The sequence below is a fragment of the Cibotium barometz genome, chromosome 4 (assembly GCF_041138505.1).
Source record: "Cibotium barometz isolate CiBa-2024 chromosome 4, ASM4113850v1, whole genome shotgun sequence".
NCBI lineage: Eukaryota > Viridiplantae > Streptophyta > Polypodiopsida > Cyatheales > Cibotiaceae > Cibotium > Cibotium barometz.
Window position 1 is genome coordinate 51,404,483 of NC_141049.1, and position 26,590 is coordinate 51,431,072.

Sequence of the window (26,590 nt, forward strand, 5' to 3'; positions counted from 1 at the left end):
ATCAAAAGAGCAACTGGAGAGAAGAAGATGACAAGGGGGTGAGGGCCAAGAGAACTTGCTCTAATACCAATTGTTGGAGTGGAGATCAAAGGAGTAACACACACATATTAGTTGCTATAACGCAAATTGTTATGGCCACGACTATGCTAATTAAGTGCCTAGGTGCATGAGTGAAAAAAAGAAGAAAAAGACCATATGCAAGATATGATGAGGAGTGGAACAAGTCTCCCCTTAAATTTATAAACATAGAGGAATATGCCCTTTCCTTCGTTTAGTAGAGGTTTTTCAACAATAGTGAATTGTTATGAAGTCATATAGCATGGGATACATGGTGGATACACTGATGATTTTGCATAGAGCTTCTTCAAGCTCTTCATCTTTCATATTACACGAGTGAAGCTGTAGCTTAATGCATATAATGACAGGTTGAGATTTTTTTCTCCATAGGTATCATCAAAAGGTCCACATTGGCGGTGGACCTGGGTCGGACAACCAATTGTGTGAAATGTTCATGTATGCTATTTTTTTTCTTTTGTCACGCACATTTCATGATACTATGCTTGAAGCAAACAAAAATTTTGAGCTAGCACGTTAAGGTGGTAAAAATATAGCACTACACTCTCTCTGTTGTGTGCATTTACACCAAGAGAGACTCCTCGATGGACCCGACCCTGTTTATTCCATTTGTTGGGATGAAGTTTTTGGCTCTATTCAATCGAACCAACAAAAATGGTGTGATGGTAGAGGCCCAAAATAGGATAAGGTGATAGTCGCGAGATGGTTTGGGGTTGCAAGGGGTCACCACTGCCAGGATATGGACTCAAACATGTTGACGTAGTGCGGCAGTGGGGTGCAAGACATAGTTCACATGTCTGATAGCTAGTATGTGGCTATGACGATAGGGAGACGATTGTTTGTTATGTACTAGGGTACGCAACCACTGCCAAGGGAGATGGGTACATCGAGTGAAGAAGAAGGTAACATTGACCCTTGTGTGTGAGGAAAATGGAGTGTTCTTTCCAACGCTAATTTTTTTGAGCCCATCAAAATGGCAATTTTGTCGAGGCTATCAAAATGGCAAAGAAAGTGTGTTTTTTTTACACCTTGCGTAGATGTGCTATTGTGAAATACTTGAAGCCACGTGGTTAATTGTGCTGCTTTGCTATTTTTTAAATACTTTTCTCCCTTTACTAAAAATGTGTAGGTTTGTTAGGTTAGTTAGTGTACAAAAGGTTCGTACCCAGTGTGTATTGTTTTCTTTTTGAGCCAGCAGACGCCGTGAGGCCAGGGCTTTCATGGCGGGAGCTTTCCACCCGCCGGGCCATGGCGAGTCTTATAATCACGAGGACTCAACGAAGAGTAGGTCCAAAAGCTCGGCTGCAGCAACGAAGAGAGCAAAAAAGCGAGCTAAGAAGAGTCAAGCTCCTGCACTCGAAAATACTGATAATAAGAAACCTAGACAAGCACCGCCAGAAGATAACTCAAAAGAGCAGCCTCAAGATGCCGATCCCAGTATGCTGCATCTGACACAGACAAGGTACCCTTCTAGAGAAATGAACATACATACAGTGAGTTAGTGTTAGTGTATTCATCACATGCAAAAAAACTTACATTAAAATGTGTGTGTGTGTGTGTGTGTGAGAGAGAGAGAGAGAGAGAGAGAGAGAGAGAGAGAGAGAGATTTTATTATAAAGATGAGACCAAAAAGATATTACGTACGATCCATGTTTAGACCGGATTTTACAACACTAAAAAGAAAGAGACAGACGTACTACATATGGAGAGAGAGAGAGAGAGAGAGAGAGAGAGAGAGAGAGAGAGAGAGAGAGAGAACGATGTGAGTTTTTTTTAATTTTCATAATATGTGATGGATAGATAAACCAGTACAAAGTAGAGACCATGTAAGGCCTCGTCTCTCTCTCTCTCTCTCTCTCTCTCTCACACACACACACACACACACACACACACACGCGCGCGCGTGCGCGCGAGTGCGCGTGTGTGTGTAGATAGAGGGAGAGGGAGGGAGAGATCTTGTGTGTGTGTGTGTGTGTAAATAGATAGAGAGATAGAGGGGAGGGAGCGAGGCAACGAGGGAGGGGAGAGATCTTAATGTTCATTGGGGCCAAATATGATGTATGGGACAGATCACGATGCAAAGCTTATAAAAGTCCTCATTCTGGTGATGAACATAAAAATGAACTAAAAGAAACAAGTTTACAAAAAAAATATTCGATAGGCTCTCATCTCCTTGTGTAGATTCATCAATGTGGGGTACCAACGGTTTTGGATTTTTGAACTCGTGGATAAGGGCTTGCCTGCAATGAAGCACTGCCCATTTCCCTACCTTGCTTCTGTGTGGCTTTCACCTTCTCTGGCACTGCTTCCTACTGTTTTACTTGTGCAGGTGTGAGCTCTTTTGATATCCCAAGTGATGTCCCTGTGAGTGCCTTGGTTGCTCAAGTGAGAACTACATGGTCGCTACAAAGTGATATAATGCTGATAGCATCCTGATCCCAAGTGATTGTAGGAGGCCTACAGAACCTTCCTTGGACCACCCAGTAGGCAAACCTCCCACTCTAATCCTAAGTTAGGTGCTTCCCTCTGTTTCTCCTCTTTGAGCTGGGCACTGATCTGCCCCTTGACTTTGTCTATCGAAACAAGTAGTTTTCTTGAGAAGAAACTAGACATGCATAGATGTTCAGAAAGCTGTCCCTGCTTCCATCATCTCATAAACTGCAGATCTACTCAAAATTAAGGCATATTGTCATTGCATCCATTAATTCTCCCCTACATTAGGGCTGGACTGCACCTAACAAAAACCCTATGCCCAACAAATCAAGAGTGCTGTCAATACATGTATTTTGCAGCCATATCCATTTGACTACTCTCAATTGCATTGCAGTAGCCATCTACTTGCATCTACCTTTGCCCAGGGCATCCATATGCATCTTGCCTTTGCCCTTTACCCAAGCCATGCATACCCTCTTTGCTAGCATACATACATGTTTTGTACTTGGACACTAATCTACGGATTAGGGATCTAATCCAACAAGGTTAGGGGGCCCCAGGATAAGGGATTAGCAGAAGTGAAGTAGATGACATAGTATTGGGTCCCATTTACCCACTGAAGGGCCCTGTAATATGCGGAAGCTTCGAAGAAGAATCGGGAACTTCAATACTCAGAATTCAGCACTCTTTTCGCGACAGAAATTAACGCACAAACTGAAAGGAGATGTGCAAAAAATAGAGAGAGAGAGAGAGAGAGAGAGAGAGAGAGAGAGAGAGAGAGAGAGAGAGAGAGAGAGAGAGAGAGAGAGAGAGAGAGAGAGAGAGAGAGGACACAGTATTGCGTCCCAATTACCCTCTGTAGGGTCCCCACCACGGATGGTGTATTATACCAGTCGACCTGTGCTACAGGCAGCCGACTGGTACTGAATCTCCACGACCAGCATATGCAGCCAGTCGGCCAGTTGTGAGGCAGCCGACTCGACATCCACGACTTGTCCAGTTCAGTCGGCCAGCTCCAGAATGGGAACACACATGCTGATGCAGTTGGCCAGCAAACTGGATCCTCCTGCCAACTCAGGGCTGCCTCCCAAGCCACAGAAAAATGGGAAAAAATAGGGGAAAAATACGGAGAGTGGGGAAAAATGAGAAAACACCTCATAAGGGCGGGCACACCCACCACAACAAAGGCCCTGGTGTATAAAAATAGACAGGAGATGACTTCTAATACCCCCTCTTAGCTCCTCGCCCTGAAACCAACCACAAGGAGCTGGGGTGCCGCCTGAGCAAAACCTGAGAGAGCGACTTTGTGTCCACCGTACTGTCCTCCGTCGAACAGAACTCTAGCAAGATGTCATCAGCAACGATCTGTTCACGAACAAAGTGCCTCTGGATGACCATGGGTTCCACCAGTGGAAGCCCAAACCTGCAATGCAACCTCTGCATCCTCACCACCTCACAAGCAGCATCACAAGCAGCCCGGTACTCTGCCTCTGTCCGCGACAAGGCAAAAGATGACTGCCTCTTACTGCTCCGTAAAACTGCTCCTGGGCCTGAAGTAGATCTCCTCGTGTCCGGATCTCCTCCCCAAACTGAGTCACTCCAACCGTGGAGTCGGACTCCATCCAACAATCCCCCTCCTGTGTATAAGAGTCCATGATCCTTCGCATGCCGCTGAAACCACAGGAAACGCAATCCTGCCTCCCAAAGAGTCATCCGCAACCATGAGCTCAACTGCCTCATCAGGAAGCTCCCGTCCAATCTGGTGTCCATCAACTAGATCAATGAACCATTTTGCTTCTGAGTCAAAGAGGCATCACACTGCTCACAAGGATCAACACCTGTTACGGTGCAAAAAAAAGTCCTGGAAACCTGCTGAAGACCACGCAAGGCCTTCTGAAACCTGTCAACCACCCCCTCTGAATCCGGCACCGCAAAGCCTAGAGAATGCACCTCCTTCTGCAAGTAATCAACTGCCACCTGCTTGGCTTTCCGAAAGGTCCCCGTGGAAAGAACAGCCTCATCTACTGGAGGTTCTTTGTCCCGAATACTACGAGACATCAGAGCAAAAGTTACCTGTTCAGTTTCCTCTGACTGACGAACACAAGAACTACCAACATCAGTAGTGGAGAGTTCCTGCCAACTGCTGCCTTCTACTGGCAAGCTATCCACCATCTGGTCTCGGAAAGCCTGTACCTGCAGCGTATCCACACTTAAGTGGCCATTGCCAGACTGCCACTCATCACAAACCTGAGGACCTGGGAGAGGGAGCGTTGAAAGCTTGTAAACTCCATTTTCCACTCCGTCTTCCCAAACCACTTGGCCTGTTGCTTTGTCCCGAGAGCAACAAAATGCTCATCAAACTCCACCCGTACGCTAGTCTTGCAAACCTGATGCACTGACAACAGATGAAAACCAAGTGTCGGGACATACAACACCTGGGAGGAATGCTTCCCCCCTCTGCCATCGGGAACTATCTCCATCCTGCCCTCACTGTGAACTGTTGATGTATCCCCAGTAAGAATGTGACGAGAAAACCTGCAGAGATCTTGTAAACCAGAGCGGGAAGGAGTCATGTGCCTGGAAGCACCACTGTCTAGAATCCACTCCCGAGTATCCGTCGCGGAGAGTCCTCCAATTAGATTTGGGAACACGAGCAAAAAACGCATGCAGAAAAACAGCACAAGAGAGAGAGAGATGTAGGCGTGTAACTCTGCTCTGATATACACAAGAAGATTCCGGTATGATACAATGAGTGGTATGGGGGTGGGGGCCTATTTATATGCCCCCACATGTGCAGTCGGCCTGCCGAAAAAGGATCCACGACTGCATCTACAGTCGGCCAGCAGCATGCAGCCAGTCGGCCAGCTCTGAGGGTCCACGACTGCATCAAGTACAGTCGGCCAGCTCCAGTCAACACATCTGATGTAGTCGGCCAGCAAATGGATCCTCCTGCCAACTCAGGGCTGCCTCCCAAGCCACATAAAAATGGGAAAAATAGGAAAAAAATGCGGGGAGTGAGGAAAAATGATAAAACACCTCATAAGGGCACACCCACAACAAAGGCCGTGGTGTATAAATCTAGACAAGAGATGACTTCTAACACCCCCTCTCAGCTCCTGGCTCTGTAACCAACCACAGGGAGCTGGGGTGCCGCCCGAGCAAGTCCTGAGAGAGCGATTTCGTGAAGAGGTCCACCGTACTGTCCTCCGTCGAACAGAACTCTAGCAAGATGTCATCAGCAACAATCTGTTCACGAACAAAGTGCCTCTGGATGACCATGGGTTCCTCCAGTGGAAGCCCAAACCTGCAATGTAACGTCTGCATCCGCACCACCTCACAAGCAGCATCACAAGCAGCCTTGTACTCTGCCTCTGTACTCGACAAGGCAAAAAATGATTGCTTCTCACTGCTCCATAAAACTGCTCCTGGGCCTGAAGTAGATCTCCTCGTGTCCGGATCTCCTCCCCAAACTGAGTCACTCCAATCGTGGAGTCGGACTCCATCCAACAATCCCCCTCTTGTGTACAAGAGTCCCTGATCCTTCGCATGCCGCAGAAACCACAGGAAACGCAATCCTGCCTCCCAAAGAGTCATCCGCAAGTTGCAACCATGAGCTCAACTGCCTCATCAGGAAGCTCCCGTCCAATCTGGTGTCCATCAACCAGATCAATGAACCATACAGCTTCTGAGTCACAGAGACATCACACTGCTCACAAGGATCAACACCTGTTACGGTGCACAAACAAGTCCTGGAAACCTGATGAAACCTGTCAACCACCCCCTCTGAATCCGGAACCACAAAGCCTGGAGAAACCACCTCCTTCTGCAAGTAATCACCTGCCACCTGCTTGGCTTTCCGAAAGGTCCCCGTGGAAAGAACATCCTCATCTACTGGAGGTTCTTTGTCCCGAACACGACGAGACATCACAGCATAAGTGACCTGTTCAGCTTCCTCTGACTGACAAACACAAGAACTACCAACATCAGTACTGGAAAGTTCCTGCCAACTGCTGCCATCTACTGGTAAGCTATCCACCATCTGGTCTCGGAAAGCCTGTACTTGCAGCGTATCCACACTTGAGTGGCCATTACCAGACTGCCACTCATCACAAACCTGAGGACCTGGGAGAGAGAGTGCTGAAAGCTTGTAAACTCCATTCTCCACTCCACCTTCCCAAACCACTTGGCCTGTTGCTTTGTCCCGGAGAGCAACAAAATGCTCATCAAACTCCACCCGTACGCCAGTCTTGCAAACCTGATGCACTGACAACAGATGAAAACTAAGTGCCGGAACATACAACACCTGGGAGGAATGCTTCCCCCCTCTGCCATTGGGAACTATCTCCATCCTGCCCTCACTGTGAACTGGGATAGTGGACGTATCCCCAGTAAGAATATGACCAGAAAGCCTGCAGAGATCCTGTAAACCGGAACGAGAAGGAGTCATGTGCCTGGAAGCACCACTATCGAGAATCCACTCCCGAGTATCCGTTGCGGAGAGTCCTCCAATCTCCTCCCTGCCTGAAGAAAATGAAGCATCGGTGTCCATCACCTGCAGGTGCACAAAAGCCGGAGTCTTCATGATTGCTACTGAGGAATCTTCACCCTTCTCGGTCTTCCGCTTGGGACACTGCCTCCAATAGTGGCCTTTCTCGCCACAATCATTACAAGTCCTCTCTGCCTTTAGTTTCTCGCAGTCAGCGTCGGACTTCTTCTCAGAAGACTTCTCCGATGAAGCCTTCCCTTTACCCGAGTTACGGCCTTTCGACCGTTGGCCAGTTAAGGCCTCCGAACCTCCATCTTGAGGAGGGTTCGTGAATCGTTCCTCCTGGTCCAGGACCATGGGCACAAGCTCCTCCCATGTGATGGTGCTGAGCCTGCCCCCACTGGTAATCAACGACGAGTAAAATGCTGAGTACGAAGAGGGCAAGTGTGACAGCAACGTTATGGCCATGTCCTCTGACGATATCTCCTTCTCAGCCTGAAGAACTTCCTGCTGAAGAGCCTGCAGCTTGTTAATATGCTTCGCATCGTCGACGACTTTGCAGGGCTCATAACCCGCATCTGTACTTCCAAGGAAATCCTCTTCATGGGCGATACCCTGTTGTAAAGAGAAGCCAAATGCTGCCATATACCTCTGGCCGGCGTCATGTGCTTGACATGATTGATTACTTGTGGTGTGCAGTTGAGAAAGATAAACGAACGGACCCTGGGGTTGACACGATCCCACATCTGTGTCTGAGCCTCCCGGTCCTTTCGGGTTGACGGTAACTCCCCTTCCTCTACTTCCGGCCGTGGAACACCAACAACGACGATATCAGCGAGGTCGTAAGACTCCAGAACAGATTCCATCATAACCTTCCATATGCCGTAGTTGCTCCCGTCCAACCGACGGTCCACCGGGAACGTGGGGAGTGTCGGGATCTTCACATGTCTCTCGGCCATCTCAAACAGATCTGCCATTGCGGGGATGTACTCTCAAAAGGGTGGGTGGGTGGGAACAAAGAAGAACTAATGCGTGTAAGTGGCTGTCCAGCAAATCAGCCCACCGTCCTCTTGCTTCTCCTCTTCCCGAACAGTCCAAAACAGTCCACCAATCAGCCACACAGCAGTCCCCCTCTTGCTCACACAAATCCCAAGAACTATCTAGAGCCTAGGGCTCTGATACCATGTCAGAATACGCAGCGGAGATGATGACCAGATCTGGGAACACGAGCAAAAAACGCATGCAGAAAAACAGCACAAGAGAGAGAGAGATGTAGGCGTGTAACTCTGCTCTGATATACACAAGAAGATCTCAGTATGATACAATGAGTGGTATGGGGTGGGGGCCTATTTATATGCCCCCACATGTGCAGTCGGCCTGCTGAAAAAGGCTCCACGACTGCATCTACAGTCGGCCAGCAGCATGCAGCCAGTCGGCCAGCTCTGAGGGTCCACGACTGCATCAAGTACAGTCGGCCAGCTCCAGTACACACATCTGATGTAGTTGGCCAGCAAATGGATCCTCCTGCCAACTCAGGGCTGCCTCCCAAGCCACAGAAAATGGAAAGAATAGGGGAAAAATGCGGGGAGTGAGGAAAAATGATAAAACACCTCATAAGGGCGGGCACACCCACAACAAAGGCCCTGGTGTGTAAATCTAGACAGGAGACGACTTCTAACAGAGTCTTCATGATTGCTGTTGAGGAATCTTCACCCTTCTCGGTCTTCCGCTTGGGACACTGCCTCCAATAGTGGCCTTTCTCGCCACAATCATTACAGGTCCTCTCTGCCTTTAGTTTCTCGCGGTCAGTAACGGACTTCTTCTCAGAAGACTTCTCCGACGAAGCCTTCTCTTTGCCCGTGTTACGGCCTTTCGACCGTTGGCTAGTTTAGACCTCCGAACCTCCACCCTGAGGAGGGTTCGTGAATTGTTCCTCCTGGTCCAGGACCATGGGCACAAGCTCCTCCCATGTGATGGTGCTGAGCCTGCCACTGGTAATCAAAGACGAGTAAAATGCTGAGTACTGAGAGGGCAAGTGCGACAGCAACGTTATGGCCATGTCCTCTGACGATATCTCCTTCCCAGCTTGAAGAACTTCCTGCTGAAGAGCTTGCAGCTTGTTAATATGCTCTCGCATCGTCGACGACTTTGCAGGGCTCATAACCCGCATCTGTACTTCCAAGGAAATCCTCTTCATGAGCGATACCCTGTTGTAAAGAGAGGCCAAATGCTGCCATATACCTCTGGCCAACGTCATATGCTTTACATGATTGATTACCTGTGGTGTGCAGTTGAGAAAGATAAACGAACGGACCCTGGCATTAACACGATCCCACATCTGTGTCTGAGCCTCCCGGTCCTTTCGGATCGACGGTAACTCCCCTTCCTCTACTTCCGGCCGTGGAACCCCAACAACGACGAAATCAGCGAGGTCGTAAGACTCCAGAACAGATTCCATTATAACCTTCCATATGCCGTAGTTGTTCCCGTCCAACTGACGGTCCACCGGGAACGTGGGGAGTGTCGGGATCTTCACATGCCTCTCGGCCATCTCAAACAGATCTGCCATTGCGGGGATGTACTCTGATAAGGGTGGGTGCGTGGGAACAAAGAAGAACTAACAGTTGCAAGTGGCTGTCCAGCAAATCAGCCCGCCGTCCTCTTGCTTCTCCTCTTCCCGAACAGTCCCAAACAGTCCACCAATCAGCAACACAACAGTCCCCCTCTTGCTCACACAAATCCCAAGAACTATCTAGAGCCTAGGCTCTGATACCATGTCAGAATACGCAGGGGAGATGATGACCAGATCTGGGAACACGAGCAAAACGCAGTGCAGAAAATCACAGCACAAGAGTGTGAGAGATAGAGGCGTTGAACTCTGCTCTATATACACAAGAAGATCCCGGAGTTGATACAAAATGGAATGGGGGGCTGGGGGCCTATTTATATGGCCCCATATACCAGTTGGCCTGTGCTACAGGCAGCCGATTGGTCCTGAATCTCCACGACCAGCATATGCAGCCAGTTGGCCAGTTGTGAGGCAGCCGACTGGACATCCACGACCTGTCCAGTTCAGTCGGCCAGCTCCAGAATGGGAACACACACATGCTGATGCAGTCGGCCAGCAACTGGATCCTCCTGCCAACTCAGGGCTGCCTCCCAAGCCACAGAAAAATGGGAAAAAATAGGGGAAAAATACGGAAAAGTGTTTCTAGGCTGTATTCACTCTTCTACACACTCCCAATGGCTCAAATTCAGCAAAACAGTCCTTTTATTTGTTGTAATTTCTGGTCTTTTGGCTGAAAACCCTAATTTCAGCCTTCCTTTCTCAAGTTGAACCATAGGGGAAGCTTTCGTGGGCTTCTTTGTATCCACTTGAAGACTTTTGTCGCGAAGGATTGCGGCAAATTGAAGATTTCAACACTCGAGATGCATCCATTGTGAAGACTTCCGCTGACATCGACTCTACTTGCAATTGGTAAGCTTCAATGATCAATTATGGAAGCAAGTAGCAAGAGGAAGGAGAAAGACTCTGTGGTAACATACCATGTGTAGCGTTCTCTTGGCCTGTGTGCTTTCTTGAAGATTGTTTCTACCATGTGTGGGTGGAACAATGGAGAGTAGATGGTAGGGAACATGGGCATTTGAGAGGGCAGTGTGAGTTGAAGATCTTCACTGACAACCATATTATTTGCAATACTGTATTCATATGCTTTGGTATGGAAATTTGGTAAGAAATGTCCATGACACTATGTACTTGATTCTCCCAAGATCAATAAATATTATTTGAGGGAGGGGCTGGCCGTTCTGGCTTATTGTGTGTCTCTTGTCAATACCATGTCCTCGTTTGATTTGCAAATCTGGTGAGTGTTTATGTTAGAGTTGCATGAAGGAACTTGTGGAGTTTGTGCAAAGAGAAAGAAAGAAAGATACTTTTAATGTCTACTAAAGACCCAATGGGCTTATGAGAACCAAGTGATACAATAATGTCCATGACATATCTTGTCATGGAACGGAAAATAAAATAGAAACAAAACAAAACTATCTCACTGGAGTGATACAAAACTGTCCATGGAAATCTCGTCATGGAGTGATACAAATCCATGCAAATCTCATCATGGAATACGAGGAACATGAAACATAGATGGTATATCACTCATGATATCAAATTGGAAGCCTTCTCTTAATCCAAATTCCCTTAACATCCACATTTATATAAAGTTAAAGATTCAAAGGCTATTCTAAAAGAACTTATTCTATGAATAGTTTATACTTCAAAACAATGTCACTTGTCGGTTTACATACACGGTAACTCTCTAAGTACATTAATTGGAAAGACACTTTTGAAGGGTCATAACCCTTTTTAAGGGTCACATAAATAGACACATCTGTTCATCAAGGGCACCTATTATCTCCTTACCAAGGGCATGGCTGTTTGAAAGACTATGTATTGAAACTTTCGGGCTTATGCATCAATGCAACACACCTTAGCAGAAGGCAAGGTGTTGTTGTATTGATGCCAAGGCCTTTCTTAGATAGAGTGGGAAAGGTTACAATTTGAGTCATGCCGCTTGGAAGAGTTGTAACTCTCAAATGAATAGTTTTGCCTCTTAGAAGCAACATGTCTTTTGATGAGGTGTGTGTTCACCTAACCCGTCATAGGGATTGTGACCTTTCACAAGTGTCTCAACCTTCATGTAATAATTAGTAATCAATATTGTGATCGAGTATGAAGAGGCTTTAAGTCACAATCTTGATATGGTCTCACTCTCATATGCTCGTCTCACAGCCTCCAGTTGTATGGTGCATAGACATAGTGCTTATACATTGTGTTCTTGGTGATTTGTATTCTAAGTACTGTGTGTTCACCCTGCCTACTGCTTAACTCATTTCTTGCTTAGTTAATTGCGATACAATGCACCAGACCTCTACACCTCTTGGGTGTGGGTGGCTTTGCAAAACAATGCACATGATTCATCCATGGGATGGGCTTGTGTTAAAACCAAAAGGATTTTTATTATTCAATTTCGACATTCTCTAGTAAATATGAGGGTGTCCTTGGAACCACAATCTTTTTACACAATTTGGAAACTTGTTTGTTAGTGTCAAGTAATATATATTGCCACAGCATAGGTGCACCCAGAGTTAGTCTGATCTGAACTATTTCTTTGCTCAATGGTTTTGGTACAACAATCTACGTGGTTCTGGTAAAATAATTTATGGTTTACAAACCTTTTCCACTTTCTTGAGATTCAAATCTTCATTTCCGTTTCTAGAGGAATCAAATCTTGCTTGTGGCACACACGCAAGACGCGCATGTGCGCACACATACATGGCATGGTAAGGGTTGGGACAATGAAAGTATGACCTTTTGTTTTGTTCCAGTGAAGATGTATCACATGCTCAAAGGATGCAGCTCTTGAAATGAGCCCCCTCACAAGAGTGGTGCACAAAAACAAGATCGATGGTTGAGTTATCGGAATGGTATGTGTATGATCATGGAACTGATATTTTTTTGGTCTCTGTTATCATGTTATAGATTTGATGAATTCGAAATATCTCCACTTTCAATCAAAGCCTTGCATTCCGTGCTTAAGTATGAAACAATGACTGTGGTGCAAGAGGCCACTTTTCCAGTGATTTTGAAAGGTATGGTCAGGGGGCTTTGGGAAAAAAATCTCACGATTATGGAGCAATTGAATTTTTATTTATTTATTTGAGCATTTTCTTTTGTTGTAGGCCAAGAGGTGATGGCGAAAGCAAGAACTGGCACAGGAAAGACTATCGCTTTTCTTGTGAGTCCATACCCACATCTATTAATCTAGGGACACAGTGGCACTTATATCTGTCCTGGGTTTGAAGACTTCAAATCTAATGGTTATAAATTGATTAATAATATAGAGTATTAAGAGATGTTTTTGTTCACATCGGTGTCTTGTCCAGCTGCCTGCGATAGAAGTTATCTTGAAAGCATCTGGAAAGATGCCTTGGAATTCTATTCAAGTCATGATCGTCTGCCCAACTCGAGAATTAGCACAGCAGGTTGCTGCAGAAGCAAAGCTCTTATTGACATTCCACAAGGACCTTGGGGCCCAAGTTGTATTCGGAGGCACACCAATTCGCCGAGAACAGACAGAGCTCAGCAAAAGTCCCTGTCAGGTATGCCTGGCTTAGCTAATCGTCATATTAAAATGTTGCTAAACATGATTAGTCATCAAACCCATAATTGTTGTTGCAATGAGAACTAAGGTCTCTTGTTTCTTTTTTCTTTGCTTTGTAGGTAAGGCCTCAGCTTTTGGGTTTAAAGTTGCAAAAATTTCAGGTAGCCAGTTGTTAAGTGTAGCACTTGATGATTTAAACTTGTGAAAAAAAGGGACCTTTGGATTGTAGTCTTGATTTGGATTTATATCCTATTTTGTAGATGCACATGCGCTTTCTGCAAGAGATTTTGGCCTGATCTACTGTTGGTCTTGGTCATGAATGGCCTGTTAGGAAATGCATTTCCCAAGCATGGGAATGATGAAATGCCATTTCACAATCCCGACGTGTGAGAAATGGGCTCAGGCAGACATTTTGGGAAAGGGAAACAGCTGTTCCAGAAGAGGGAAGAAGCTGTTCCCCCTTTCTGCATGTTGTCATTATCATTTATTCTTGACATGTCAAACTTCAACCTTCACATTGCATCTCATTAATATTTCTTGGGTGTCTTGGTCACTACAAATCTTTTAATTTCTATTGCTTATTTATTTGATTCTGAAATATGTGAGAGAATGTGCTATTCGCTCATGTTGCCCCCCTGTTCCTGTTTTTCCAATTGGTCCATGAAGGTCACAAATCAAAATAAAGAAGAATCCTGATTTCAATGGTCGGGATCTCTGCTCCTGCAACCTGTGGCCATGACATCTATGGGAAGAATGGAATGCCCTTAGCCAAGGGCATTCAACGTTCGCTGTCACGACAATTCTGCTTTCGTGAATGCAATGGGCGGCCCTCACACCAAGTGGTTTCTCTTGCCATAATTATTATTGGTACGACCTCATATTGCAACCAAGTGCTTAGGTGCCCTACAGAAGAAGAATTGTTCTTCTCGTTTTTTTTTTGGAGAAGTTAGTCCTTTGCAGGAAGAAATCATTACAAACAGGGAGCCCTTCAGAAGGATATATGAAGGGGATTGACAGTAGACCATGTGTTTAGAAGCCATAAAGCATTCTATATGTCAAGAAGCTGTACATCAATCTATTTGGGTGTGAAGCGAGTCACCCCTTTATATACATGGGACTAGAGTCACATGAACCAGTACTAGAAGATCCAATCATAGGGGCATTCTATGTGTCAAGAATGAAACTATTTGGGTGTGAAGTGAGTCTCCCCTTAATATAGACGGGACTAGACCAATACTAGAAATTCAATCATAGGGTGGAAGACTTGGGGTTCTGCATATTTTCTTTGTAAGCTTTGGGGCAGCCAAGGACATAGCTTTATAGGATGTATCAAAACCAAGGAACTGTTTGTGCATTCATTTGTTCAATTGATTTTCGCTTGTGAGCATATCTGTGTATGTGTGCCAAGGGTTGGGGATGCCCGGTTAAACCCAAGGACGAGCATGTGTGCATGTGTTTGTCTTTTGACATATAACAGGTGCATGTTGATCTTGACAAGAAGAGAATCATGTTGGGGAACTCTTGCCTGAGGGCGACTCTAGAGGTGCAAGGGGTGGGAGTATCTGCCAAGAGGTCATACCCAAGGTCTCTTTATGTGAAGGGTGGGCAAGATGCTCCCCGGAGCTAAGCACAAGAGAAGAGGAGGACATTCCGCATGAAGAACCATGTCTCAAGAGCCAAAGAAAATACAGGTTGCTGATATGCAAAAACGCAACGCAACGTGGAAAAAAAGTGACGTGGTGTCGATGATGCAGGGCGGTGATGTGGCATTGACACGTGGCAGGATAGCTCAAGGCCATCTTATTGGCTTGGAATGATGTGACTAGCTTTTAGAAAGCAAAAGACTAAAAGCTTTTTAAATACTAAAAAAGAGGAGCTTTTATTATTAAAAAGATGCTTTTTGGACTATAAGTGAGTTTTAAAGTGCTTTTCTTAAGTGATTTTGGGCAAGAACTATAAATTCAGCTATTCTCTCATTGTATAGACATGTAGAAAGACAAGAGAGCTCTCTAGCTCTAAGAACTTGTATTCAAGTCTTCTCCAAGGGGTGTCTTCTCTCTCTACTCTCTCTTTTGTTTATTTTCAGATTTTCTCAAGGTTTTACGCATGAATTTGTTGTTTTCTTGAAGATAAGCTAAGTACCCGTGCCACAACCCTTACGAAGGTTTGTTATAGCTTTACAGGCTAGCCGGAGGAGAATAGCATTTTTTTCCTTTTTTAGTTTCTTGACTCTTGCTCCCCTCTATGGAGATGGGTTTGAACTTTGTACTTAGCCATTATGGTTGCCTCTATGACTGTCCTTATATCTAAAGGGTGTCGCGCCAAGATGGCTGTTGAATAGTGCTTTTATTGTTCCACCGAGCATATTGGAAGGAATTGTGTGAAGCACAACAAAGCATAATGGTAAGGGCAATGAGAAGTCCAAGGAAAAGGCGAGTTCATCTACCCGCAGCAATATCTACGACATCGACACCATCTACTTCCCCTCCCACTCCCACCAATACCACATCTGCTCTGCACACACATAGACATACAAAGTCTTATTGAGCTCTGCACACATATAGACATACACAATCGTATTGAGCTCAGACAACGAGAGAGACTAGTTGCGATAGCTAAAGATGCTCTGCGCACACATAGACATACACAATCGTATTAAGCTCAGACAGCGAGAGAGACCAATTGCGAGCTGGAAGTACTCAATGATAATGATATGAAATGAGTGGAGTACAAAGTACTAGTAGCCCTAGTCCTAGGGATGACGTGGCTAACACACTAGAGTATGTTCACACTGGGAAAAAAGCCCGGCCGGCCACGTCTAGTTGTGAGACTGAGTACATGGCAATATTCACTGCTACTATGGAGTGTGTACTCTGCCATCTATTGGCAGATCTTGGTGTTAGACAGACGTCTTCTACCGCCATTTTCACTGACAGTCAGAGCGCATTAGGAGTCGCGCGGAATTCGGTATTTCATGCGCGGACAAAGCACATTGAGGTGCATTATAATTATGCCAGGGAAAGGCTCCATGCAAGAGAGATTGCCTTGACTTATGTGCCTATGCAAGCTAATATGGAAGATGGGTTTATCAAGTCTCTTTCCAGGGAAAAGTTTGAGGCTTTCCGCAAGTTTTTGAACTTATTACCTTTACCAGGGTAGTCTGCTACACCGTGTACGCATTCACACCATTCACTTCAGGGGGGTTTGTTAGGCTTGAAAGTCATGATGTGAACAACCCTACACACAAGCACTTTTTACCCTGTGTTGGTAGGGTTTTTTTCCCGTGTGAACACACTCTAGTGTGTTAGCCACGTCAATCCTAGGGCTAGGGTTACTAGTACTTTGTACTCCACTCATTTCATATCATTATCATTGAGTACCTACCACTGCTGAGAGACAAAGAACCCTCTCTAGGTGTGCCAGATCTTTAATCCCAAGAAGAAGTGGAGTAAGCCTAAACCGGTCATCTCAAACTTCTTTGACAAGGGAGCCTTCGTCACTGCAATGTGCTCCACATGACTGCCTGTGAGAATGAGGTCATCCACATAAAGGATGATCAACGTGACCATGCTGCGTTCCCGAAAGAGATATAGGTTGGGATGTGCAACCGATCTCTGGAATCCAGTCCGTAGAAAGAAGGAATCAATCTTCAGATTCCAAGCCCTGGGAGCCTGCTTAAGACCATACAAGGCCTTCCGCAACCTATAAACCATCCCCTTTGATCCTGAAGCCTCAAAGCCTGGAGGCTGCTCAACATACACCTCCTCTTGCAGGTCACCATTAAGGAACACAGATTTAACATCCATATGAAATACGGGCCACCGCTGAGAAGAGGCAAGGGCAAGAACGGTCCGAATCGTGGTCATCCTCGCTGTCGATACAAAGGTATTCTCATAGTCAATGCTAGGCTGCTGAGCACAACCCTTAGCCACAAGTTTGGCTTTGTGTTTGTCCACCGACCCATTTGACGTATACTTGGTCTTAAAGACCCACTTGACACCAATGATAGACCGTTTCGACGACCTTAGAACCAACTCCCAAGTGTTATTCTTCTCAATGGCATAGCTCCACCTGCATGGCTTCCCTCCAAGTATCTTGTGCAAGGGCTTCCTTGACGGAAGTGGGCTCTTTGTCTCGCATGATACGAGACATCAAAGCGTAGTTTACCTGTAAAAGCTCCGCTGAATGACTTTTATCACAAACTCTATGTGATCTTTGAGGTCCGTCCTCTGTGGTCCGTTCGGAGGGAAGCTCCGTAACACTTGACTCCCGAAGGGTGTCAACCAATTACCTGGGTACTCGAACAGAACGCAGAGCCTCCTGTTGCTGCGGTCGGGGGCTCATCTCCAACTGCGGGCTCAACCTCCTCAACTGACTGAGGCTATCCAGTTGGAACAATCGATTGGGAATCATCATCAGAATCATCTGGGTCTCCAAGAAGTCGCGGCTCATCAAGAGTGGAAACCGGAACATGCTCATCAAAAACCACATCCACGACGACCTCGTTCCTCTATGGATCACACAATTTGTATCCCTTGGAAAGAGAGTTATATCCCACAAAGACAAGCGTTTGGGACTTTGAGTCGAGCTTTCCTCTCTGCTTCTTTGGAATGTGAACATATGCATCACTCCCAAACACACGGAAATGGGAGACATCAGGTTTCTTGCCAAAATACGCCTCAAAGGGAGTCATGTTCGGTACTGAAGTCGTCGGAGAACGGTTGAGGATATAAATAGCCATAGCCACAGCCTCTCCCCAAAGTGGACGAGGAAGATCACGATGCTCTAGCATCGTCTTGGCCATCTCCACCAGAGTCCAATTCTTACGCTCAACTACTCCATTCTGTGACGGCGAACCTGTATTGGCCAGCTCCCGCATGATGCCATGTTCCGCACAAAACCGCACAAATGCATTGGAAGAAAATTCTCCTTCTTTGTCAGCCCTAAGAGTCTTAATCTGCAAGCCAAGCTCTTTCTCCACCATCACATGCCACTCTTTGAACCGAGCAAAAGCTTGGTCCTTCTATGAAAGAAAATAAACCCAAGTGAATCTACTACAATCATCAACAAGCATCATAAAGTACAAAGAACCTCCCAAGGATGCTGTCTGCATAGGCCCACACAAGATAGTGTGTACCAACTCCAAAGGTTTCGAAGCCCTCCTGGAAGCCTGCTTCGAAAAGGATCCCCTGTGCTGCTTACCACGAATGCAAGAACTACAGCGCCCCTGCTTGCTGCCAACATCTGGCAAGCCAACCACCATTTGGTCCCGGAAAGCTCACCGCAGTGCATCCACATTCAAGTGGCCAAACCGAAAGTGCCACAAATCACTTATCTGAGAACCTATCAAAGAGGAGAGTGCTGAGAGTTTGTATATCCCATTCTCCACTCCGCTTTCCGAGAAAACCTGGCTAGTCGTGTGGTCCTGTAGAGCAACATAATACTTCTCAGACTCCACCCGGAAGCCAGTCTTGCACACCTCATGCATTGACAACAGATGAAAACCAAGTGCGGGGACATAAAGAACACGAGAGGAATGCTTCCCCCCTCTGCCATCAGGAATGATCTCCATCCGGCCCTCACTATGAATCAATATGGTGGAATTGTTGCCAATGAAAATGCGACCTGACAGCCGTTTCAGATCCTGAAAGAAGTCACGGGAAGGAGTCATGTGCCTGGAAGCACCACTATCAAGAATCCATTCCCAAGTATCCTTGGCGGTGAAGCTAGCTGCCTCCTCGCTCGAAGAAGATGAAGCATCGGTGTCCAACATCTCCAAGTGCACCAAGGTTGGAGTCTTTGCAGCTGAAGCTGAAGAATCAGCACTCTTCTCAGTCCGCTTGGGACACTTCCTCCAATAGTGGCCTTTCTCACCACAATCATTACAGGTTCTCTCGGTCTGAATCGGTCTTCTTCTCAGAAGACTTCCCTTTGCCCTTGTTGTTGTTGTTACAGCCTTTCGACCGTTGGCCAGTCAAGGCCTTAGAACCTCCGCAGTGCGGAGGGTTCGTGAATTGCTCTTCCTGGTCCAAGACCATGGGCACGATCTCCTCCCATGTGATGGTGTTGAGCCTGTCAGTGGTGATCAAAGAGGAGTAAAATGCTGAGTACTGAGTGGGCAAGTGTGATATCAACGTTATGGCCATATTCTTTGACAATCTCTCTTTCCTAGCCTGGAGAACTTCCTGCTGAAGAGCGTGCAGCTTGTTGATGTGCTCCCGCATCGTCGACGACTGTGTAGGATTCATCACCCGCATTTGAACTTCCAAGGAGATCCTCTTCATGGGTGATAACCCTATTGTAGAGAGAAGCCAAATGTTGCCAAATCGCTTTGGCCAGCGTCATATGCTTTATGTGATTGATCACCTGTGGTGTGCAATTGAGGAAGATGAAAGAATGGACTCGGGCATTAACACGATCCCATAACTGTGCCTGTGCCTCCCGTTGCTTCTGAATAGAGGGTAACTCCCCATCTTCCTACTCCGGCCGTGGAACCCCAACAACAATGAAATCAACCAAGTCATAGGACTCCAAAACAAATTCCATCATTACCTTATGCCGTAGTTCCCGTCCAACTGTCGGTCCGCCGGGAACGTGGGGAGTGTTGGGATCTTCACGTGCTTCTCAGCTATCTCAAGCAAATCTGCCATCTCAAGGGTTCACAAGGTCTTGTGAAGGGAGGGTGGGTGGGAAAGAAGAAGAAGAAGAGACTGCAAATAGAATGCAAGGTGGCTGTCCAACGGTGATGGCCGCTTTCTACCCGATTTCCAAGTCCCGTACAGCCCAAACAGTCTCCAATCAGCACCTCAATCAGCAAACCCTCGACGTCCCACTGTTTAGAGAGGCCTTCATTCTTGGGTTTGCACTCTACGGGCCCAAATGGAGTCCCGTAATCCAACTGTTCTAATTGGAACAAAAACCAGAGGAAACCTTACGCGACTATATTGCACACATCAAGTACCTTGATTCACATTGCAAAGCAAGGCAAAATTGAGTGACAAGCACTTAATGAATCATTTTCTCTTGGGCTTGCACAATCCAAGGCTTCACGACCACATGTTGGTCAAGGATCCCTCCACCTTTGATCAAGCCTGCAAATGGGTGATCTTTCTTGATGACAACATGCAAGAAAGCCATTCCACACAATTGGCCATCATGCCAACCGAAAGCTCGCTTCAAGCCACCTAGGGCTCTGATACCATGTCAGAATGCACAGTGGAAATGAAGACAACTGCTGTAGAGAGCAATACACATATGAAAGAGAGAGAGAAGCTTGTGTAACTCTGCTATATACACCAATAAAGTCCCGGAATAATACAAGATGGGAGTGTGTGGGCAAGGGGCCATTTTATATGGCCCTGGCTGCTGGTCGGCCAGCCCAAAACAGGCCGACAGCAGCCTGACTGCTCACAACCAGCAGACAGGTCAGTCGGCCAGAAAAATCCAGTTGGCCAGCATTGTAACGGTGGTCAGGTATCAACAGAGCAGTTAGGTAGCCAACGGACATAGTTGGCTAGGCATCTGGCGGCAGCTGACAACCCACACACAGCTCCAGAAAAATAGGAAAAAATACGAAGAGTGAGGAAAATTGGGAAGACACCAAATACGGGTGGGCACACCCACAACAGAGGCCTTGACATAGTGTATAGACAGGAGACGACTGCTAACATTCTCTTCCACAGAAGAAGGCGGAAGTTTGCTCCAACATCGCCTCAGGACGGTCAGAGGTTCAGGAACGACGGAGATGGTGTGTGAAAGGATTCCACAGACAGGTCAGGGGTGGCTCAGGTTTTTCCAAGCAGTTTTAGCTGCATTTGCCATGTAGCTCCCACAGTAGACCAGTCTTTGGCTCAAAGGATTCAACTTCTGTAGTCGACCTCAGTCCCAACAGAAGAAGAAGTGGGGCAGTGGATCAGCATCTTCATTCAGCAATTCATGATCAGCGTACTCAGCAGCTCCTACCTCCTACATAGAGGAAAGCCGGCATCGAAGGGTGGACCTCAGTAGTGGAGCTAAGGAACAGTCATCCATCATCAGCATTCAACATATCTCACTCTCCCCGAGTTAGATCTTCATCTAGGACAACATAGATCTATTCATATATGTTCATTGTAACCCATTCATTTAATATAGCTGCATTGCATTGCATTGACAAGTTTGTGTCATCTCTTAAGCAACATTAAGTGAAGTTTTAGTTAGCCTAAGGTTGTGATTACTACGATCTATCCCCACATGTCACACAGCCTGTGATCTCCCTGTGCGTGTGAAAATACAGCTGCTGTATGGTTGTGTCTGTACGACCTGTTTGCTGGGATTTTGCTGTACGGTCAGCTTGCTGCGTGGATATTGTTGCTCAACTGTGGTGCGCCTCCTCCAAAATGAGCTTATGAGAGAGAGAGATCCCCCCTTCGCTTATGCATGAGTCCCCCTTCCAAAAGATGTGAACTGGCCTATCAATAGCATAGGCTTGAGCCAAGAATAACAAAAGCACCTTTTTTGTGTTGCTCACGTTTTTCCAAAATGTGGAGAAGAAAACAACCGCCATAAGCATAAATCAACCAAGATATTTGGGCGCCTACTTTGTGTGTGTCCAAAGGCTAAAATTCAGGTCCACCCATTGTGTATGCTCAAAGCCCATAAAATATCCACCCACCTAAAGCAGTGTGAACAGATAACCTTATAAAACATTCATAAAGGAAGAAGTCCCTGGAAAACACACATCCGGTGTCCAAATCCGAGCAGAAACTTTCTGAGTAATGCTTTGACAGTCCTTAATCCAATTCTGGCTTTATGCAGGTGTCCGTAACCCTGTGGTTCTTGGAAATCCCCCGTTCTCATCTCTCCACTCTGATGTGTCCGATGCCCACCAGACAATGGTTTATAGCAGAAGAAAGGACCAAACGGTGACAGTGTATAGTACCCATTTTGAGGAGTAGCCATGATTGGGTAGCCCATTTGAGTGTCTCACAGACACAAACCTCCCTGGCCTCCCGTACCTTGGCACGAAATAGGGGAAGACCACTTGGGCGGCCAAACGATTACACATCATCCCTTGGAACCGTTTTCCTGAAAGCCTTTCTTGGTATGCTCCAAGTGGCATCCGACTCATAGGGCTGCCATTGCCCTTGGGTCTTGTGGAACACTACCAACCAACCTCTTGGGAACTTCTTCCATATCTTGTGTTACTCTCCTTGGATGGTGCACCTTCATCTGGGACACCATCAGTGCTTGGCCTTGCTGAGCTTGATGCTCTGATACCAATGTTACATGTGTGGAAGCTTTGTGTCTTCTTTCAGCCCTAAACACCTTTCATTGGAACACACAGATGCAGCCATGTAGAAGCAATGGAGAGGAGAGTTTTCACCTAATCTACATAATATCCAAAAGAGTATATATGTCTATACAAATTCTTGGTCGCCTTATTGTTGGAATGATGGTCCTTCACATGTATTCTTTGGTCCTCTAGCATGGGAAGGCTCTCTATCTCAAGGGAGGATGTATCTAGAAGGTGCAACTTGGCACATGGGTCACCTTGATGTGACATCACTGATGATGTATTGAGCCCACTTGTATTTGCCTATTAAAGAGGCACATTAGTGAATGGAAAATAGACTCTTATCTTTTTTGTTATTGTGGCTTATTGTCTCTCTCACACACACGTTATTTCTCTCTCACCCTCACTCGTTGTTAGCTATGGTGTTCGTCTTTCAGCCTCCTTAGAGCTCTCCCTCTCCCTCTCTCCGTAGTAGTTAAGGGGTGGGATACCCCACACTTATGCACACCTAAAAAGGAATCTTGACTAACAAAAAGTCCTATATCTATCGTAGTCTATGATCTATCCCGAAAGGAATGAGATACCAAGAATGAATCATGCATAAGCCTTATATGGGTCCCTTGAGAACCCCAAACTGGCCAACAGCAGAGAGGACAAATAAATGTCATCAAGCTGCCGACCATTCTTGTAGCACTGCTCTTGCCCTGCTGACCTGGTCCTGCACCTGTAGGATGGCTTCTGGGATCCTCTTGTGCCCTGCTCATGCCCTAAACACTATTGTTTACCTGCTGCCCATCAAGGATTAGCCTTGGATTAGGCATGTCGTGTGCACGTGACATGATGCCTATAAAAGCATGTACTTGGGAGCTTCTCTAATTACAAGAGTATCATTTGAATTGTGCAACATCTCTCTCTCTACGCTGCAAAGACCGTGGACAAGGTGGACATCAGGGGCCAAGACTCGGATGGGAAGCATGCTAGGCAAGCCGCCTCAAGGATTTGAAGGAGGATTTGCCATGAAAACAGGCTCTTATACAGGACTGTCCACACTCACTTATAATTTGGGTGGACAAATTAAAAGTTTGTGATGGCACAGATAGACACACAGCTGGATACTTCCCCTATTTTCGACCATCTGGTCTTTTTTTGAATGACAAATCAGAGGGGCTTTGCTGAAGGTATGAGAGATGCCTGTTATGCCGTTATTCATCTCATCCCCAAAGGAGGAGAGTTGCTTGCTATGCTTCCAGATGGCCTTATTCATCTTGTCCTCATTAAAATAAAAAAAAAACTCTATTTCTGTTTTTCTTGTGTGCCAAAGTTTGTTATTGAGCTTGATGGATTTTTGTCATAGATTCTTGTCGGTACGCCTGGAAGGCTGGTGGACCACATTCAAAACACCCCTGATTTAGCAAGGCAATTAAAAAGCGTGAAGTTATTTGTCCTGGATGAAGCAGACCGCATGCTTGACATGGGTTTCAGAGAAAGTCTGGACAAAATCATGCAAGCCTTACCCTCACAGCGGCAAACTCTTCTGTTTTCTGCCACTATTCCTAAAGAGGTCTGTTGTGTTTTAATACCCTAATCTTTTTTTTTTCCCTCGAACAATCTCTCTTATTTCATAATTTCCATGGTATCCTGCAGGTGCATAACATTGCTAAAATCGCCTTGAGACCAGGCTATGAATTCATTGACACTGTTGGAAGTGACACTCAGGATACTCATGCTAAGGTCTGTTCAGGATGCTCCGCTTGCTGCTTTTTTTAAATTTTAAAATCTTGTAACAAGTAGATGACAGGGTAATGGTAAAAGATAGTTAGCATTGTTTTTTCCTTCCAAAACCAAGATGATATGTGGGCGGCTCTCTGAGGGAGGCTACATATGAGGGAGTGGGGAAGAGCGACATTGGGGTGCCTCTAACGCCAAATAATACCATCCTCGACTCCAGTCAGGTAGGGGTTATGCTCCAGATGCACAGAATAGCTGCCTGCTTTTCGTGCATAGCAGTGAAATTGGAGGTTCTCCCAATGGCTGTGAAGTGAGTGGATGAGGTCAGTCAGACTCAGTCCATATAGAGCAGATGGACTTGGCAAGAGGGGTTGCCCAGCCCTGGATGGTGTGGCAGCATTGGGTCACTGAATCTTTCCTGCCGCTCGGCTGCTGATCAGCTCCCGACGGTCAGATGCAATTGTCGGCATCTATGGAGTTTTGAGAGATTTTTCTGATAATTGAAACGTTTGCAGGTGAAGCAGCAATGCATCGTAGTCCCCCTTGAAAACCAGCTTGGTACTGTATATTCTGTACTCAAGAAACACATTCAAGTGGAGCCACATTACAAGGTTTTCTTTGATTTCATTTATGCTATTATTTCACAAACAGGAAGTAGTAGTGGTGGGCACCCATTCTGCACGATGGGCCCCCAGCTGGGTGTTAGCCAGTAGTGCATCGTGAAGAATGGGCGGACGTATGACCACTCCATTTTTGGAGAGGCACTACAGTAGCCAGGTTGCATCACGTCAGCTAACCAGCCTCTTTGATCTGTAAAGCTAGGTTGCTGCTGGTCCACTATCATGATTCTTGCAAATTGATCATGCCATTTCAACCTTGGTGGTTTTCAAACAGGTGCTTGTGTTTTGTACAACTGCTAGAGTAACAGCATTCATGTGCAACCTTTTCAAGTACCTTGGTCTCAATTCGAGAGAGATTCATTCAAGGAAAAATCAAAGCCAGCGGAATCGTGTTTCGGACGAGTTCCGACAATCCAAAGGTGGCATTATTCTGTTCACATCTGATGTATCGGCCAGGGGAGTAGACTATCCGGACGTGTCTCTTGTTGTCCAGGTAAGAATATCATGTAGTGTGAAGTGTGGTAGCAATGCTTTTGGTGTAGCAGTGTAACTACAGTGTAGAGAGGCACCCATCTACTTTCTAGGTTGTTTGATTTTGGTGACATACTTCACAATTGTCAGCTGCACAATTTGATTTCATATGATGTTGCCCATGACATCTCTTTTGTGAAGTGTCAGCTGCACAATTTGATTTCTTATGACGTTGCCCATGACATCTCTTTTTAAACCTTTCTTTAGGTTGGAGCACCTTCGGATTTGGAGCAGTATATTCATAGGCTCGGGAGAACTGGTCGCGCAGGCAAAGATGGTGTAGGTGTGCTGGTGCTTGCTCCTTGGGAAGAATACTTTTTCAAAAAACTACAGAGACTTCCCGTCACACAGTTGCCAGCTCCAGACCTAAGCACACAAGACGAGGAGAGAGTAAGTGATGTTTTTTGAAGCTCAGGATAGTGATGTAGGCCTCTGAAACAGCGTATGTAGTAGTCATCTTCACAATTAACGCTTGCATTGAACTTGCGATTTACTTTGCTTTTATCCATAGAGAATAGTTGTTAATTAGCTTTTGGTGCTGCCATATGGCAGATTCTCACAACAGCGTCTCAGGTAGATCCACAGGTCAGAACCATGGCCTACCAAGCATGGATTGGCTACTACAACTCCCTCAAGGGTCTCAGACTAGACAAAGTGAAGCTTATCAAATATGCTAACGAGTTTAGTTCCTCTATAGGATTCGAAGATCCTCCGGCTTTGTTAAGATCTGTCGTTTCGAAGATGCATCTTTTAGGAGTACAAGGTTTAAGGATTGCTTAATAAAGAGATTATGAATCTTCTATGTTGGCAAGCGTGCATGGTCATGCAGATCCAAATTAAAGAAGGGGGAAGTGATGAATTATTCAATGAACGAGTCTTGTCTCCTTTTTTAATGTAGTTCACTATGTGAAACTTGTGTACACATTTTGTAGTGACGTATTGATCAAGCAGTATTGTGGAAACTATTTTGGCTGAACCTTACTATAACCCTTCTCACCATGGATTGAAGAGGAGATGCAATTTTTGAAAGGGCTTTTTCTTCATTATTTTGTCCAAAAAAGGATGCTTGAAAATTTCAGCAGGCCCTAGGTTAAAGTAAATCAGAGAAAGCTCCAAAGTTACTAGAATTCGAGAGGACCTACACCTAGCCAGAGCTATCCCATTACACACGAGAAATCAAGGAGGTGAGAATAATTCAAGTGTAATTTTTATGGCTTTTGTTTGTCTTGATGTATTATGCAAAGCTTATGTCTTGCCTGTGCTTTCTTGATACACTATTTCT

General features: G+C 45.9%; 1 protein-coding gene across 1 annotated transcript; it reads left to right on the forward strand.

Moving 5' to 3' along the window:
• The first annotated feature begins 1,225 nt into the window (after nucleotides 1–1,225).
• LOC147639374 (DEAD-box ATP-dependent RNA helicase 26-like) lies at nucleotides 1,226–26,354 on the forward strand. Its single transcript, XM_086790702.1, has 10 exons — nucleotides 1,226–1,537; nucleotides 12,534–12,643; nucleotides 12,734–12,789; nucleotides 12,938–13,153; nucleotides 23,784–23,990; nucleotides 24,074–24,160; nucleotides 24,673–24,768; nucleotides 25,052–25,270; nucleotides 25,516–25,698; nucleotides 25,861–26,354. The coding sequence occupies exons 1-10, from the start codon at nucleotides 1,296–1,298 to the stop codon at nucleotides 26,086–26,088; spliced, it is 1,644 nt and encodes a 547-aa protein (XP_086646828.1). The 5' UTR covers nucleotides 1,226–1,295; the 3' UTR covers nucleotides 26,089–26,354.
• The last annotated feature ends 236 nt before the right edge of the window (nucleotides 26,355–26,590 follow it).

Coding starts and splice junctions, on each gene's coding strand:
- LOC147639374 (XM_086790702.1), top strand. CDS start 1,296: ATGGCGGGAGCTTTCCACCCGCCGGGCCATGGCGAGTCTTATAATCAC. Junction 12,790..12,937: donor GAAAGACTATCGCTTTTCTT/GTGAGTCCATAC, acceptor TGTCTTGTCCAG/CTGCCTGCGATAGAAGTTAT. Junction 25,699..25,860: donor GCACACAAGACGAGGAGAGA/GTAAGTGATGTT, acceptor GCCATATGGCAG/ATTCTCACAACAGCGTCTCA.